We start from the raw sequence: 18,869 nt of genomic DNA on the forward strand, positions 1-18,869 counted from the left end.
GTACCAGTTTATGTTTCCACCAACAGTGCAAGAGGGTTCCCTTTTCTCCACACCCTCACCAACAGTCTTTCGACTTTTTGATAATAGCCATTCTAACAGGTGTGAAATGAGATCTCTTTGTGGTTTTGATTTGCATTTACCTGATGATTAGATGTTGAGCATCTTTTCACATACCTGTTGGTCATTTGTATGTCTTCTTTGGAAATATATATTCTTCTTTGAATATATATATATATATATATATATTTATATGGACCATTTTAAAAGTCTTTATTGAATTTGTTACAGTAGTGTTTCTGTTTTATGTTTTGATTTTCTGGCCACAAGGCATGTGGGATCTTAGCTCCCCGACCAGAGATCGAGCCTGCACCCCCTGCATTGGAAGACGAAGTCTTAAACCACCGGACTGCCAGGGAAATCCCTGAATATATACTTTTAAAAGAAACTTCAGGGAATTAAGTGGCAGTGACCTCAAAAGAGCCTTTTGAGATGCTGGTAATGTTCTGTATATTGATCAGAGTGGTGGTTACATAGTTGTATTCATGTATAAAAACGCATGAGGAGTTCTCTGGCGGCCTAGTGGTTAGGATCACAGGCTTTCACTGCCGTGGCCTCCAAAAAAGCATGGAGCAGTGAACTTAAGTTAGTGACTTACTGTACGTAAGTTATATTACCAATAAAAAAGAAAAAATATCCTAACTGCATTGTCCTTTTTTCTATTTTACTGTAGACCGGGGGACTTCATTTTACTTCAGACCAGTGGTGCTAGGCTAGTTTCTTGGATTGCTATTCAAGAACCACTGATTTTAAGGTAAAATCTGAACACATTCACTAGGCATAGAAAATTCCTTTACAGTCTGGTCCAGGTTCTCTTTCTGCCCTCCACACCCCCGGCCCTCGGCAGTGAATGTGCGGAGTCCTAACCACTGGACCACCAGGGAATTCCCTAAACTCACTTTTAAAAAGTTTTTATTTTAAAAATAATTATAGACTCAAAGGAAGATACAAACACAGTACAAAGAGTCCATGTGCTCTTCACCCCGCTTCACCCAAAGGTGACATCTTTTATAAATGTAGGACAATACCAAAACCAGGAAGCTGACATTCATTAACCTATCTTTTAGTTCATCTTTCACCTTCTAACTTATTTTTTACATTCCCCGTGTTGTCCAGTACAGTAGCCACTAGCCACAAGTAGCTATTTAAATTACTTAAAAATATAGAAAATGAAAAATTTTATTCCATGGTCTCACTAGCCCCATTTCAAGCACTTAATAGCCACGTGTGACTAGTGGTGACCATATGGAAAGTAGATTTTCCACTGCACAAAGCTTTTTTGGAAAGCCCTGATCTAGACTGTATTCATCTTTATTTCTGCAATTGCTAGGCAGTGTACATACTCAATCCATACTTGAACAGATGAGTCTAGACCTACCCTCTTTTACACATGAAAAAACTTAGGCCCTGGGTTATGGTAAATAAAATGGAATATAGCTATTGAGTAGCAAATCTGAGACAGAGCTCAGGTTTCCTAAATCCAAGTTCACTGGTCTTTCCAAGTGGACCCTAATGTGTAAGCTCACCAATTTGTATCAGTTTTAGAGGAAGGAGTGTTAAAGTAATGTAATACTTTCTAACTTTGGGGTGTATAAGAATCAACAGGAAGCTTGTTAGAACTGCATATTCCTGGACCTCTCCCTCCCATGATTCTGATACATTAGGTCTGGGGTGGGGTGTAGGAATCTATATTTTAAACATAAGCTTAATCAAGACTGTGTGGTGATAATATAAGGATAGATCAGAATATAGAGCAACAGAATAGAGAGCCTAGAAACAGAACTGCACTGTTACAGATATTTGACTTTTAACAAAGATGCCATTGAAGAAAGGAAATCTTTTCAAGCAATGGTGTTGGAACAACTAAATATCCGTATGAAAAACAAAGAACTTTGACCCCTACCTCATGCCATAAATAATATGGATCATTGACCTAAATATTATAATTAATTAGTAATTAATTTATAATTATAAACTTTCTAGAAGCAACCATAGGAGAATATCTTTGGGATGGGTAAAGGTTTTTTGGCCAGGACACAAAAAGAAATAATCATAAAAGAAAAAATTGAGGGGCTTCCCTGGTGGCGCAGTGGTTGAGAGTCCGCCTGCCGATGCAGGGCACACGGGTTTGTGCCCTGGTCCGGGAGGATCCCACATGCTGTGGAGCGGCTGGGTCCGTGAGCCATGGCCACTGGGCCTGCGTGTCCGGAGCCTGTGCTCCGCAGTGGGAGAGGCCACAGCAGTGAGAGGCCCGCGTACCGCCAAAAAAAAAAAAAAGATAAGAAAAAGTGATGTTATATTTCATCAAGAATTTTGCTCACCAAAAGGCACATTTAAGAAAATACATAGGCAGGGACTTCCCTGGCAGTCTAGTGGTTAAGACTCCTTGCTTCCTGTGCAGGGGGCGCAGGTTCCATCCCTGGGTGGGGAACTAAGGTCCCACGTGCCCTTAGTTGGAGGTGGAGCCAAAAAAATCAATCAAATCAGAGAATCAATGAACTTGAAGAGAGAAAAAAAGAAAATAAGAAAAAGCATAGGCAAGCCACGTAATAGGAGAAAGTGTTTGCAAAATATATTTCAGACAAAGGACAGGTGTCCAGAAGATATATCAGTTAATAACTCAGAATATATAAAGACTTCCTATAAATCAATAATAAAAAGATAAACAGTCCAATTGAAAAACTGGTTAAAGATATGAACACACAAAAGAAGATCTACAAATGGTCTTAATAGGCACATAAAAAGCATTCAAGGGAATTCCGTGGCGGTCCAGTGGTTCGGATACTACGCTTCCACTGCAGGGGGCATGGGCTGGATCCCTGGTTGGGGAACTAAGATGCCACAAGCTGCGTGATGCAGCAAAAAAAAAAAAAAGCATTCAATATCATTAGTCATGAAGAAGTGCAAATTAAACTATAATGGGATACCGCAATATACTCACCAGCATGGCTAAAATTAACAGGCTGACAAAACCCAGTACTGGCGAGGCTGTGGAGCAACGAGCAATTCTTCTACATTGTGGGCGGTGCAAAATGGTACTACCACTCTGGAGAAAGTGTGACATCTCTTGGGTAAATACCTAGGAGTGGAACTTAAGGGGACGTGATAAACAATTATACTTGTAGGTATTTACCAAGAGAAATGAAAGACTATATCCACAAAGAGACTTACACAACAGTGCCCTTGGGTAGCAGCTTTATTCATAGTAGCCAAAACATGGAAACAATCCAGGTGGCCATGAACAGAAAAATGAATGAACAAATTGGGTTATAAATTCACACACAATTATATATTCATACTCTGGAGTAAAGAGGAACAAACTACAAATGAATTTTAACATGTTGAGTAAAAGTTTGAAACAGTAGCATTCTCAGTTAATACATTATAAAGCTCTGTGGTGAAAAAAATGAGAAGGCTGGTCACCTCTCTGGGAGTAGGGGGAAGGCACTGATTAGGAAGGGTCATGAGAGAACTTTCTCTGATGATAATAATGTTCCGTACCTTGCTAGGGGTTGTGTCACACAGGTGTATGCATTTGTCAGAACTCTCTGAATGTTACACTAAAATCTGTGCATTTGACTAATATGTAAGCTTTACCCTGAGAGGAAAAAAAGTTTTAAAAGATGTAATTTTGATGCAGGTGATCTGAAGGCCACACTTTGAGAACCACTGGGTTTGACTGATTTCAGAAATAATTCTTTCTTACCGTGAAAAACAGTAATCCATAGATTACTAATGTAACGTTTTGACAATTTTCAAAAATTCATGGCACTTTAAATATTTTAAAGGGTATATTTGTATTTAGTTACATAAATATTTTATTAAAAGTGCCATTTCCTTATTAGTAGGTTAATTATAAGTGGACAAGGATTTATGACAATATTATATAGTTCTTCATGCCAGTAAATGTTCTTTTTCAGTGTAAGGAATGCAATTTTAATATCAGGAGGTAATGGACATGGAAATAATTTTGCACTGAATTAGATTAATTGAATTGGTTAAAATGTGCTTTGAGATGGGTATTTATAGTGACATTTGGTAAACTGGATGATTTTGGTTTGCCGTTATATTCCTCTTTCAGTAAACTACTGGCTTTCACCACAGTGAAGTTTATTGAATGTGTTTACTTATGTGATAGGCCTCTAGTGTCATTTACTTTAAGATTCGAGATGTTAAAAAAAATTAAAACTTTTACTTCATGTATCTTAATTGTAACATGAATCTGCAGACTTGCAAAAGGGCTACAGGGGAACAACTGGAACTGTGATATTAATGACCAAATGCTGACTCATGTGGGTATGAGGCAAATCTGACCTTACTGGTTTATAGGTAAAATTATCTGGTCAACTCTCATACCACATCCCAAACAATCTCTCCTACAGTAGAGTATCGGTCAGGTCCCTGAAATTTCACCAAGATACCTGCCTGTGCTTTCAAATTGTCCTGAGAAGAACCACCTGGGGGCACTCATTAAATTTCAGATCCCTCCATCAGAGATTTGAATTCCTTCATTAGAGATTGATTCAGTGGGTCTGGGATGGGCTGAGAATCTGTATTTTTAAACTAGTACCTTCAGATGATCAGGAATGTTTAGGAAATATTGCCCTAAAGAGGAGCTAAGTTTGTCGAAAAAAAAAAAGAAGGGCTTCCCTGGTGGCGCAGTGGTTGAGAGTCTGCCTGCCGATGCAGGGGACACGGGTACGTGCCCCGGTCCGGGAAGATCCCACATGCTGCGGAGCGGGCGGGCCCGTGAGGCCTGGCCCGCGTACCGCAAAAAAAAAAAAGAAGAAAAGAAAAAGAAAAAAATCACCCAGAGACCTTGTTGAAAATACAGATTCCTGGGCCCTACCTAGCACTTCTCATTTGTCTGGGATGAAGCCCCCATATGTCTGCTTTTTTTTTTTTGGCCATGGTGCAAGGCTTGTGGGCTCTTCGTTCCCCGGCCAGGGACTGAACCCAGGCCCTGGCAGTGAAAGTGCTGAGTCCTAACCACTGGATCACCAGGGAATTCCCCTCCCCATATTTGCATTTTTTAAGAGCACAGACAATGTGCAGATCTGAGGGCTGTCTTCCTGGGGCCTTAGTGGTAGGTCCTCGAGTAAGTTTTCAGTCATTCGCACAAGAGAGAATGGGGAAGTAGGAGATTGAAGGAAAGATAATTTTAGAATTGAGGACAGCAGAGGGCAAGGAACACTGAGCATGCATGAGAAAGGGGAGAATCACCTCCTGGAGACTGTCCAGTGGTTGCTGTGCTACCATCTTTGTGCAGGGCGGAGCACTCATAACCCACGGGGAAGTGACTTTTGAAAGCAACCAGGTTCATTAACTTTTGAGAGGTGGGGAGAATTCAGGATCATTCTGTATGCCACAGAAAATCTGCCTGCCTGCTCTAGGTTGCTAGTCCTTGTTTTCCATGCTGCTAATGGAAACCTATAAACATTCACTGATTTTTCTCTTGTGTAGTAAGAAGAAAACATAACTTATAGACCATCTTCTGGCAGAAGATGATAGATTTGGATCAGAAACGGGAGGCGTTGGAAGCCAGGAATCAAAAGTGAAGAAATTCTGCAAGCCCTTGGGTGAGAAAGGTGACAGGGATTGATTTATTTACTCACGTGTCCCGCATTGTCAGTCTGTGGTTATCTAATGTGAACTTGTTTTTTAGGCTGATCTGGACCTTCATAAATGTTAGGGAGAAGGTTGGAATAAGCTGCTGGAAATGGGTCTAGAGCACACATTTCTCCTCAGGCTGCTTCAGTTAGTACTTTTCTGTCAGCACCTTGTCTGCATCTACTTCTTTCTTTCCCAGGACCCTTCCCCCTCCTTTCTAGAGCTAAAGCCTTAACCTGAAATACCTCATTAATATCCATGGCCAATGTTGATTAAATTCTTACTCCAGCTAGGCACCATGCTGTTGTCCTCTCCCTGCATTATTTCATCATTCGTTTCTTGAAACAGCCCAATAATCTAGATACTGTGATTATGATCCACTTTCGAGATGAAGCATCTGACGTTCCAAGACGTTACATAACTTGCCCAGGACCTCACAGCTAGGAAATGGCAGAACCAGATTTTAAACTCACGCTGACTTCGGTTCTTTACTTGCTGCCTTCTTTTTCTCTCAAAGAGAAAATAGGAAACTGCTCTTGCAGCCTCCTCCAGTGTATCAGAACAGGTATCCCAACTTGACAGACCTCTTTTGAAAAGTTGTCAATCCCTGGGATTTAAAAGCATTAAAATTGTCATTACAAAATTCTGAAAAATCAGAAAAGAGAAAGAAGTCACCTATAATATTCCTGGCCTTATATAACTGTGATTAATATTTTAATGTATTTGCTTTCAGGCTTTTTTGGCATAGGTCTATATTTCCATATTGTACATGTATTCTTTAGTATCATGGTATTTTAAATATAAATAGAATTTTCAAACTCAGATTTTTAACGATTCTCAAGTGGTAATGTTTAAGACTTCTAGCAGTTTGAAATGAAAGAAGCCTGGCAAATGAGTGAATGAATAAATGAATGAATGCTTGCTTCCATGTATGGAATATGATTTATTTGTGTACTTGTCACTTTTATTTTTTCTGCATTCAGAGAGGAGGACCATTGTTTTAAATTTTGTGTCATGAACAAACAGTATCATTAACAAAGAACATACTCTCCCAACAAGTGTGTTTTACCTGTCTTTCCAGGTCTTGCTCATATCTACACCCCCTTTAGGCTTTTCTTGATTTCCAAACCTAAAATGACCTTTCTCTCCTCCAATCTTCTCAAGCACTTTCTGGCTATACCTCACATTTGACATTCACCATGTTCTCCACCTGCTGGTTATAATATTTTTTGTCCTATCTTCTTGTACTTATCTACAACACCTAATCCAGTGCTTTTTCATGATGTCACTTTTATTTCTTAGCGTCTTGGTATTCAAACCAAATTGCTATTAATCAGTTTCTCCAAGATACTAGAATGCCTTTAGACTTTCTGACATGTCTTTCCATGCCTTGTAGGTTCCTATCACTGTAACCATGCCAGAAATGACAGAGAATGAGACTCCTACAAAAAAGCAGCACAGGTATGAAGACACAATCCAAAAATAATAATAGTTTGGCAGATAAGAGGCAGAATTAGTCCCCACTTTGCTAAATAGGTAGTCCTTTAGGGAACTTTCATTTGGATGCCTAGAAAACCATTACTCTTCAAAAATAGGTGTGGATGAATATAAATAGATTTACTGAAAGGGGTACATAATTAAAATTTACCTGTCCTTTAAATTCTACTAGCACTGTAAGGAATAAAATGACTATCAGTAGTTAACTACTATCAGTAGTTAACTAACTACTAGTAGTTAGTACTACTAGTAGTAACTACTAGTAACTACTAGTAACTACTAGTACTTAACTACTATCAGTAGTTAAAATAGTAGTTAAAATAGTAAAATAGTTAAAATAGTTAAATACTATTTAACTAAAATAGTAGTTAAAATAATACCTAATCTATGCTAAATGTTTAGTTTCTCCTGAAATTTTTACTTTTATTCAATATTAGTCTTTGTGGTGGATACTAAGTTCACTTAGGCTGCAGTCAGTTTCAACAGACATTTTGTGACATTACAAACCATTAATGCCAATATGCACATTAGTACAGTATTAGTTCTGGTTCTTTGTATAATACCTCCTTCAAAATTTCTAGCATTTTGGGCAATGTTTCTGCTTAGAATTGCATGGCCAACACTTCCATTATTAAATATTAAAATCATTATTTTCTTTCCCTACCAAATAGCTATTAAAGAATTCTTATGTATTGAGTAATTGTACATAAAAGGGAAAATTGGTGTTTTTAGTAATTAGCTTTTAAGAAAATGTAAGAGTTTGGATAACCTAAGGTACATAAATGCAAAAGATGGCTCAGATGCCAGTTGTTAGTGTGTGAGTGCTAGTGACTACCACACTTCCCTCCCTGGGGATTACAAGTTTCTTCTGTACCATTGCTTGTTTTCTGTACATACTCATCCCTACCCCTGGCCAGGTGCCAGAGCAAACATCAGAAATCACCTACAGGGACTTTCCTGGTGGTGCAGTGGTTAAGAATCCACCTGCCAATGCAGGGGACATGGGTTCAAGCCCTGGTCTGGGAAGATCCCATATGCCCCAGAGCAACTAAGCCCATACGCCACAACTACTGAGCCTGCGCTCTAGAGCCTGTGAGCCACAACTGCTGAGCCCGCGAGCCACAACTACTGAAGCCCACGCACCTAGAGCCCGTGCTCCGCAACAAGAGAAGCCACTGCAATGAGAAGCCCATGCACTGCAACAAAGAGTAGCCCCCGCTCACCGCAACTAGAAAAAGCCTGCATGCAGCAATGAAGAGCCAATGCAGACAAAAATAAATAAAAAAAATAAAATAAATTTATAAAAAAAAAGAAATCACCAACAGTTGACGCTTGAACAGCGTGTAGCTAGGGGTATAGCCAGACTTCCTGTTCACAGTTCTCCATATCCATGGATTCAACCAACTGTGGATCCTGTGGTACTGTAGTATTTACTATTGAAGAAAATGCAAGTATAAGTGGATCCGTGTAGTTCAAACCCATGTTGTTCAAGGGGCAGCTGTACTTGGCACATCACTTAGAGAGCTGACTAGCCCCTTAAGTACATTTTTCAAATAGGTAAGATTTTCAAGGATTGACTACTTCCCAACCAATGACTTCTGGGTATGGAAAAATGGAGAATTGTAGTTACTTTGAGAAAATTGTGAATTCTAACTTTATATTGATGTATCTGCAGTTAGGTTTTTATACCATAATATATTATTAAGAAAATTTTCCTTCAAATGGTTTCTCATTGATACAACAAATACAAATTCATAAAATTAATTTTTATGGTTCTCAAAATATAACGTAAAATGTTTTCCTATTATTTTTATGTTCCTTTTATCTGTACTTTTTGTTTCAGAAAGAAAAATCGGGAGACACACAATGCAGGTAGAAACAGCAATTTAAGTTTTATTTGTTAGCACTTTTTGCATTCAAAATGAAATTATACTGCAGTTGATTGTGTTTTTATGTTATAAGCACAGAATCATTATTCATTACATTTTAGGAAAGTGTTCCTTTATTGTTTGGGTTATTTTATTTTGCATTTTTTATATTGAAGTATACTTGTGCAATGTTATATAAATTACAGGTGTATGACATAGTGATTCAAACTTTTAAAGGTTATATTCCATTTATAGTTATTATAAAATATTGACTGTATTCCCTGTGTTGTACAATACACCCTTGTATCTTACTTATTTAATACAAAATAATTTGTTCTGTATTGTTTTTAGTTGACAAAATACTCCCTAAGTCTCATGAAGATGGCTTATCATTTTCTGATTCACAGTCTATTAAATAATTTAAGGATTAATATACCCCTGGAGCTAGTGTTTTAAGTGATTTCACCCACTGAGGAATTCCAGATATACTCCTCCTGAAAAGAGTGAAGAGTATGTACCTCTGCAGAAATTCTAGAGTGGGCTAGCTGCCTACAGGAGTAGGGAAGAAATGGGGAGTAGCTGTAAATCTTAAAGGTACTTGAAATGTGAACAGTCTTAAATTAAGCTGTGGAGTTCTCAATTATAAGAAGAAATGTAGAAAAAAATATTTGATTTTTATCTCAAACATCAAAATTATAGGCCACAGCCAGGTAAACATTTATAGAAGTAATTATGCATACATTGACAATTTGGTACATTTTTAACATTTTATTTTCCATCAAGGACTACAGTCAGATCTAAAAATATATATTTTAGACTCAATTTCTATTACTCTATAAATAATCTCTTCCCTTCCCTAAGGAAAGGACCCTGGGGAAAACTTTATCTATGGGAAGTTGTGTTGAACACTGGTAGGACATTGCTGTTCCCCAGAATGGGAGTTTACTACCTTTGAATTCCCTTTTATCACTGTGGATAGAGTCTTAATGTTGTTGTTCTTGTTGTTTTATCTACACACATTAAAAAATATGCTCTTAGATAACAGCAAATACTGTTGTTAGAGAATTCAGAAGAAAGGTGAGCTATAGTTTATTGCTTTGTGGGGTTTTTTTTTTTGGGCCACATCAATAAATCTAATTTTTTTGGCCATATGAACTAAATCTTTTTATTAGAATCAAATGTCACATAGGACCATAAATATGTCCTGATAGTAATTTATTAAGAGAGAGTAAATGGATGTCATTGAAAGGATGTTCTTACTGCTAGATTATGAAGCAAAAAGTATATATTTTGAAAAACAAGACCTACTTATGCTATATCTGAAAGATCATCCTCTTAGAAGCGCTGAAGTCCTTTGTAAAAAGGAAGGTTTTAGAAAACTGACAGAAAGTAGACTGATTTTTCTATTTACAGTGTCTTATAGAAAAACTGTTTAGATCATCGCTTGTATCTTCTTGCCCCTTTCATACAACTTTTAAAGTTGTAGCACGGAAGCCTGGAACATTGCTCAGTTAATTGAGAAGTTGTCAGTTGTTCAGTTTCTTAGATGGGCCAAAGTGAACAGCACAGACCCCATAGAAAAAAATAAACCAATGCCTTTTCTTGTCTATTTTAAGTCACAACTAATAGCCGTTTCTATTCCAAAAATGCCTTCTAGTCAGCCTAAAAGGTGTGTTAAAGTTCTTTAATCTGTCTAGAAAGGTCTAATTTGCCCATTTGCTATAAAGAAGCAGCTTTCTAGTAACATAGCTAGTGGGTTCTTGTAATTTAGTTATCATTAGAATCTCTAATAATTACTTGAAATATAATAATGGCCTAAGAGTAATGTAGTATTAGCACATTGTGTTTATAATTTGAATTTAATTATTATAGATTCCATTATTTTAAATCCTAATGAATGGTATGGCTTATATTGATTTCCATAACACTAAACCTAGAATATGACATTCTTAGAAATCTTATTGTAGTTATTTGTATTCAGTAGATACTATTTGATAAGACTTTCTTAGGTATTTCTTTACCTAAAATTTCTTTACCCAGGGAGAATGAGACACTTTGGCAGTAGTATTGTAAGGTTTGATAAATGAATTTTTCCTCTATCTAGTGGAGAGGCATAGAAAGAAGAAAATCAATGCTGGGATAAACAGAATAGGAGAGCTGATCCCATGCTCCCCTGCGCTGAAACAGGTAAGAAATGCACTCATACTTTCACCAATTGCTTGTGATCAGATAATTCCCTAAGTTGTTTCTGTGCTCAGAATGATTATTTTTGTTCCCTGCCATTAATGGTTTTTTAGAGTTAATAATGCCTCATTGTTTTTCATTTGCTCAATTTTCTATATACCTGCCTATCTTTAATTCTTTCCACACCTCCAACAGTCTCTTAGTACAGTTTCTATATGGTCAAATTGCCACATAATTTCCATGTTCCCAATTTTTCCTTTGAACCTTTACTTCTGGAACCCTCTACCCTTCCTTTTCAATCTCAATTAGTTGGTTTCTTTCAACTCTTCTGTTTTTAATTTCAGCTCTTATATTTTTAATTTCCAAGTCTTTTTTTTCTTATTCTCTTTGTTCCTTTTCATACATGTTTTTTTATGGATATAATATCATCTCAGCTTTGAGAATATTATATAGGGTTTTGGTTTTTTTTAAATGTTTCTTCTATTTTCTATATTGTCTTTGTTTCTTCTGATTTCCTTTTCCCCTCCTCTGTTTTGATGTTTTGTCTTTCTTTTTGGAGACATTCCTTAAATGTTTAATGATACTTAGCTGTCTTTTTCATATTTGAGAACGAGGCATTAAAAAGCTGATTGAACAGGCTTGTGGTTTGGTGGTCCTAACTGTCCAGTGATTGGCTAGTGAGCTGATGTTTTTGTTATTGTTGCTGAACTAAACAATATCAGTATTTGTAGATTTCTTCTTTGGGGGTTAGCTATTAATTTTTATTTTCCGGAGAAGGATCCTTCAGCACCCTACCTAGGAGTGGGAATGGTGGGAAAAGAACTATAAGGCTCATTGCCATTTTTCTGGGAGCTGGGCTGGGGAAGGGGTGCTGGAGAGTCTCATGCTCTAGAAGGCAGGATTTTACTTTACCTCCCTGTTTTCATTTAGGAGCCTCATCTTGTCCACTTCTGTGCCAAGTAAGTATCCTTGAGGCTGAAATCTTCTGGTTCAAATTTCACAGAAAATAAACTTGTCTCCTGTGGTTGGGGAAGAGGGGAAGTCATCCAGCTGCATAGGATGTGTGTGTGTGTGTGTGTGTGAGTGTGTGTAGTTCTTATTACTGCAAAAGAAGAATCCTTCTGTCAGTCCCCTCAGTTTTAACCCATGCCTCACCCCACCTTCTGGGGTAGCTGGAGCTTCCCAGTCCCAAACCATCCCAGGCTTTTGGTGGGGAGGGCCAGATCAATGTGTTCACTTCACAACACTGTCTCCCTCAGCAAGGTCTTACAATTCAGTTTCTTTTCATTCTCCCCTACAAGATGATACCTAGTCTTGCATAAATGTGCTTTTTTAGTCTTTTTAAAAAGGTACTTTCTGTTTCCTTAACACACAGGCAAACTTAAGGGCAGGTACTGTACTATGTCTTCTGATTGTTTTTCTTTCTCCACATATCAATGTGTAGTAGCTGCTCACTAAGCACTGGTGTTTGCCCAATAAAACGTTCCTCCCCTTGGCTTTTATTCCTACAAGTTTATCTGAAAGGAAACCATAATCATTTCTCTTTCTTGGTGCCCTAGAATGTGCAATGGAAGTCAGTATTTGGTCTCCAGAAGCTGAATAGATTTAGATTTACTTAACTATTGCCGCATGTCCCCACCCCCATCTGCAGTAGAGAAGCAGTAGGTGGGCATTATCAGGTTCTGCCTTTGTCTCGACATTTGCTTTAAGAAAGGACACTATCTTAGTTTCTTTCTCTAAAGTACGGTGTTTCCTGGGTTATACTGGATTTCTGATGGGACCCAGCCTAAGGGACCCAAAATTGTAACTTGCTGAACCAAAGCCCTAAATCACTGACTCCTACATGAAGAGAGCTATCAGATAAAGTACTGGAGATAGTTAATAGTATAAATACTGGGTAGAGCTTGAACATTCACTGTAACATTTTTAAAAGCTGAAGAATAAAAAAAACGAAATTCTTCTTTCATAGCTTAAGTATTTATCAGTAATAGACTGGTAAACAAAATAAATACAGCCTTTAGAAAGTATAGCGTAGATATAGATATATGCACACACATGTCACATCTTATTTATCCATTCATCTATTGATGAGGACTTAGGTTGTGTCCATATCTTGGCTATTGTAAATAATGCTGCAATGAACATAGGGATGCATATATCTTTAGGAATTAGTGTTTTTGTTTTCTTTGGATAAATATCCAGGAGTGGAATTGCTTGATTGTATGGTCATTCTATGTTTCATTTTTTGAGGAGTCTCCATACTGTTTTCCATAGTGACTGCACCAATTTACATTTTCACCAACAGGACATGCAGGTTCCCTTTTCTTCACATCCTCGCCAACACTTCTTATTTGTTGTTTTTGGGTTCTGTTTGTTTGTTTTTTCTGTTTTTTAAAATTATTTATTTATTTATTTGGTTGCTCCAGGTCTTAGTTGCGGCACATGGGATCTTCGTTGTGGCATGCGTGATCTTTAGTTGTGGCATGCATACTCTTAGTTGTGGCATGCATGCGGGATCTAGTTCCCCAACCAGGGATCGAACCCAGACCCCTGCACTGGGAGCACGGAGTTTTACCCAGTGGACTACCAGGGAAGTCCCTGTTGTCTTTTTGATAACAGACATTCTGAAAGGTGGGAGGTGATATCTCATTGTAGTTTTGATTTGCATTTCCCTCATGATACTGATGTTGAGCATCTTTTTATGTGCCTGTTGGCCATCTGCATTTCCTCTTTGGAAAAATGTCTATTCAGATCCTCTGCCCATTTTTTAATTGGGTTGTTTGGTTTTTGATATTTAGTTGTATGAGTTCTTTGTATATTTGGATATTAACTCCTTATTGGATATATCATTTGCAAATATCTTCTTGCATTCAGTAGGCAGCCTTTTTGTTTTGTTGATAGTTTCATTCACTGTGCAGTAGGTGGGCATTATCAGGTTCTGCCTTTGTCTCAACTTTTGCTTTATGAAAGGACACTGTCTTAGTTTTTGTTTGATGTAGTCCCTTTCGTTTATTTTTGCTATTGTTTCCCTTGCCTGAGGAGACAGATCCAAAAAAATATTGCTACAATTTATGTCAGAGCGTTCTGCCTATATTTTCTTCTAGGAGTTTTATGGTTTTCAGTCTTACATTTAGGTCTTTAATCCATTTTGAGTTTATTTTTGTATATGGTCTGAGAAAATGTTTTAATTTCATTCTCTTACTTGTAGCTGTCCAGTTTTCCCAGCACCACCTAATAAAGAGATTGTCTTTTTTCCCAAAGTATCCTTGCCTCCTTTGTCATAGGTTAATTGGCCATAAGTGCATAGGTTTATTTCTGGGCTGTCTATTCTATTTCATTGCTCTATGTGTCTGTTTTTATGATAGTACCATACTGTTTGTTTGTTTTTGCCATGCCGCACGGCATGTGGGATCTTAGTTCCCCGACCAGGGATTGAACCCACATCCCCTGCATTGGAAGCATGGAGTCTTAACCACTGGACCACCAGGAAAGTCCCAGTACCATACTGTTTTGATTACTGTAGCTTTGTAGTATAATTTGAAATCATGCATGATACCTCCAGCTTTGTTCTTCTTTTTCAAGATTGTTCTGGTTATTTGGGGTCTTTTGTGTTTCCATACAAATACTAAAATTATTTGTTCTAGTTCTGTGAAAAAAGCCATTGGTATTTTGATAGGGATTGCATTGAATCTGTAGATTACCTTGGGTAGTATGCTCATTTTAACAATATTAGTCCTTCCAATCCATGAGCACAAAAATTACAGGCCAGTATCACTGATGAACATAGATGCAAAGATCCTCAACAAAATGTTAGCAAGTTGAATTCAACAGTACATTAAAAGGTTCATAAACAATGATCAAGAAGGATTTATCCCTGGGATGCAAGGATGGTTCACTATCTGCAGAGCAATCAATGTGTTACACCATATTAGCAAATTGAAGAATAAAAATCATATAATCATCTCAACAGATGCAGAAAAAGCTTTTGATAAAATTCAACATCCATGTAAGATCAAAACTCTCAACAAAGTGGGTTTAGAGAAAACATACCTCAGCATAATAAAGCCATATATGACAGCCCGCAGCTACCATCATATTCAATGGTAAGAAGCTGAAAGTATTTCCTCTAAGAAGACAAGAATGCCCACTCTTGCCACTTTTACTCATCATAGTACTGGAAGTGCTAGCCACAGAAATCAGATAAGAAAAGAAAATAGAAAGAATCCAAATTCGAAAAGAAGAAGTAAAACTGTCACTGTTTGCAGAACACATGGTACTCTTCATAGAAAATCCTAATGATGCCACCAGGAAACTACTAGAACTCATTAATGAATTTAGTAAAGTTGCAGGATACAAATTAATATACAGAAATCTGTTACATTTCTATACACTAACAGCAAACTATCTGAAAAAGAAATTAAGAAAACAATCCCATTTTTAGTCATATCAAAAAGAATCAAATACCTAGGAATAAATCTAACTAAGGAGGTAAAAGACCTATATTTGGAAAATTTTAAGACACTGATGAAGGAAATTAAAGACAACACAAACAGATGGAAAGATATACCATGCTCAAGGATTCAAAGATCCATAAAATGACCATACCATCCAAGATATATAAATATATTTTTTTAATTAATTAATTCATTTTATTTTTGGCTGCACTGGGTCTTTGTTGCTGCACATGGGCTTCCTCTAGTTGCAGCAAACGGTGGTTACTCCTTGTTGTGGTGCGTGGGCTTCTCACTGCGGTGGCTTCTCTTGTTGTGGAGCACGGGCTCTAGGCATGCGGGCTTCAGTAGTTGTGGCACGTGGACTCTAGAGCGCAGGCTCAGTAGTTGTGGAGCACGGGCTTAGTTGCTCCACGGCACGTAGGATCTTCCCCGACCAGGGATCGAACCTGTTTCCCTGCATTGGCAGGCGGATTCTTAACCATGCACCACCAGGGAAGTCCCCAAAATATATTTTTGAAAATTAAAACAAAATAATGTAACATACTTAAATTTTTTTTTGAAGTACAGTTGACTTACAGTGTTGTGACAATCTCTGCTGTATAGCAAAGTGACTCAGTTATACACATATATACATTCTTTTTTTTAATATTCTTTTCCATTATGGTTTATCCCAGGAGACTGAATATAATTCCCTGTGCTGTACAGTAGGACCTTATTGTTTATCCATTCTAAATGTAATAGTTTGCATCTACCAACCCCAAACTCCCAGTCCATCTCTCTCCCTCCCCGCCTCCCCCTTGGTAACCACAAGTCTGATCTCTATGTCTGTGAGTCTCTTTCTGTTTCATGGATAGGTTCATTTGTGCTGTATTTTAGATTCCACATATAAGTGATATCATATGGTATTTGTCTTTCTCTTTTTTACTTACTTCAGTTAGTATGATAATCTCTAGTTGCATCCATGTAACATACTGTTTATAGTATCCTTCTATCTGGGTTTTTAAAAAAAGATTTATATATATATATATATATATATATATATATGTATTGGCATAGAATATTTCTGGAAAGATACATAAGTAACTTACAGTTGTTGACTCCGGAAAGGGGTTTGGAGGGCTAAAGTCAAAAGGAATGTACTTTTCATTATATATCTCTTCATATTATTTACATTTTTTTGCCATATGCATATATTATATTTTCAATTTTAAAAATTTAAGTAAAGAATACAGGAACTTTGACCTAAAATACGATCATTTTGAGAAAACTTAGGAATGGAATATATTGGGAGCATGACACCAAAACTCAATCAAGTGACATTGTTATCTCAACAGTTTGTAGTTGTGGTTGACAGAGTAAAGAATAACATTAAAATCTAAAATCTTTCCATGGTCTTGAAGACTCGCTCCGGCCTCTCTCCTCTTACTGTTCCCAATATACTTGACTCTAGTCTCACTCACTTCCTTACTATTCCTCCAACATGCCAAACTCAGCCCCGCCTGAGGACCTTTGTCCTTGCTGATCCTGATACCTGAGCCTTCTTCCTCCACATATCCACAGGGCATAATTTCTTGTACTCCCTTCAGATTTTTCCTTAAATATCACCTTACAGAGAGACCTTCCCCAGCCTCCCTATATTAAATAGATTGTAGCAGAATGTCTTGGTCAGTTTGGGTTGCTATAAGAAAATTACCATAGCCTGGGTGGCTTAAATAACAACTATGTATTTCTCACAGTTCTGGAGGCTGGAAGTCCAAGATCAAGGTGTCACCGGGTTCGGTTCCTGATGTGGGCTTTCTTCTTGGTTGTGTCCTCACATGACAGAGAGAATGATCACCTCTCTCATGTCTTTTCTTCTAAGAGCAGTGATCTCATCCATGAGGGATCTATCCTCATGACCTAATTACCTCCCAAAGGCCCCACCTTCAAATACCATCACATCAGGGATTAGGGCTTCAACATGAATTGTAGGGGGACACACACATTCAGTCCACAGTACAGAGTAACCTCTGCCATCTCTCTGGCCCCCTCCTTACCCTACTTTACTATTATTTTTTTAATATCTTACAATTTTATTTGTCAATTATACCTCAATAAAGCTGAACAAATAAGGAAAAACAATATAGTTCTTCTAATGAGTCCAAGAAATAATGCATTTGACGTACTTAACATAGGACCTGACAAACAGTAGCTACAAGAAGCTAGCAATTATTAAGCACTTTCCATACCCCACTAACTGTGTTCTCAGAGTGTTACATGCTCTCTCTATATTAAAGACTTTAATCCTTACCACACCCTTCAAGGTACGTACTTTTATTATCCCCATTTTACAAATGAAAAACTGAGGTTTAGAAAGACTAAGTAACTTTCCCCAGTTACAGAAATGCTAAGTGGGGGAATCTGCGCTCCCATCCATTATGCTCTTCTGTGATCTGGAATAATAAAGCACACAGTAAATCTCATAGTAAGAGGGGAATAATACCTACCATCTAGCCAAGGAAATATAGAGTTCTAGAACAGAGAGGCCCAGGGAAGAGTTCCTAGAGAAAGATGCATCTAAACTCAAACCTAGACCGGGCAAGGGAGGTGACTAGATTAACAGTGAGTGAAGTACCCTACTTGCTTTTTCTTCATAATATTTATCACCACCTAATTTTATTTATAAATATAAATAGATATTAATTTATAATAGTTCCTCATAAATAAATAATATTCCTCAAGGTCAGGAACTTTGTCCCTTTAGTTTATTATATCCCCAGTGCCTAGAACAGAGCCTCAATAAATACTTACTAAATGAAAGAGGAACAGTAGAAGTTTTGAATATGGTGGCAGTTTTAAATTTTGAAAAGATACGTATCACATATATGTGAAACCAAAGCTTTAACTTTATTGTGGCAAGTTCTTACCCTTCAGTGAAACTTTTAAATGGTTGATTTTCTTTGGCAGAGCAAGAATATGATCCTGGACCAAGCCTTTAAGTATATAACAGAATTGAAAAGGCAAAACGATGAACTCCTGCTTAATGGAGGAAACAATGAACAAGGTAAAGATTTTAAGATTCTTACTTTCTGTTGTTTTTTCAATGTTCAGGCCTTTGTGTCACAGTGCAACTTATATTAGGATACAGAAGGCTTTCTTGCCCCAGTTCATTAAGATCATGCATTGGGTGGGCCTGTGAGAATAGTGTTGCAAATAAATT

The 18,869-nt window shown here is 37.4% G+C and overlaps 1 protein-coding gene across 2 annotated transcripts in view; it reads left to right on the forward strand.

Moving 5' to 3' along the window:
* The window catches only part of USF3 (upstream transcription factor family member 3), a 47,914-nt gene that overhangs the window by 14,340 nt on the left and 14,705 nt on the right, over positions 1-18,869 (forward strand). Inside the window, exons 2-6 of one of the 2 annotated variants that reach the window (XM_067738873.1) lie at positions 5,521-5,645; positions 7,064-7,128; positions 9,008-9,036; positions 11,137-11,219; positions 18,617-18,713. In XM_067738873.1, coding sequence (XP_067594974.1) covers positions 7,082-7,128; positions 9,008-9,036; positions 11,137-11,219; positions 18,617-18,713 — 256 coding nt within the window. In that variant the 5' untranslated portion in view covers positions 5,521-5,645; positions 7,064-7,081. The remainder of the gene's footprint in view (positions 1-5,520; positions 5,646-7,063; positions 7,129-9,007; positions 9,037-11,136; positions 11,220-18,616; positions 18,714-18,869) is intronic. The other variant, XM_067738872.1, reaches the window with a different exon arrangement.

Source organism: Pseudorca crassidens, chromosome 5 (assembly GCF_039906515.1).
Source record: "Pseudorca crassidens isolate mPseCra1 chromosome 5, mPseCra1.hap1, whole genome shotgun sequence".
Classification (NCBI taxonomy): domain Eukaryota; kingdom Metazoa; phylum Chordata; class Mammalia; order Artiodactyla; family Delphinidae; genus Pseudorca; species Pseudorca crassidens.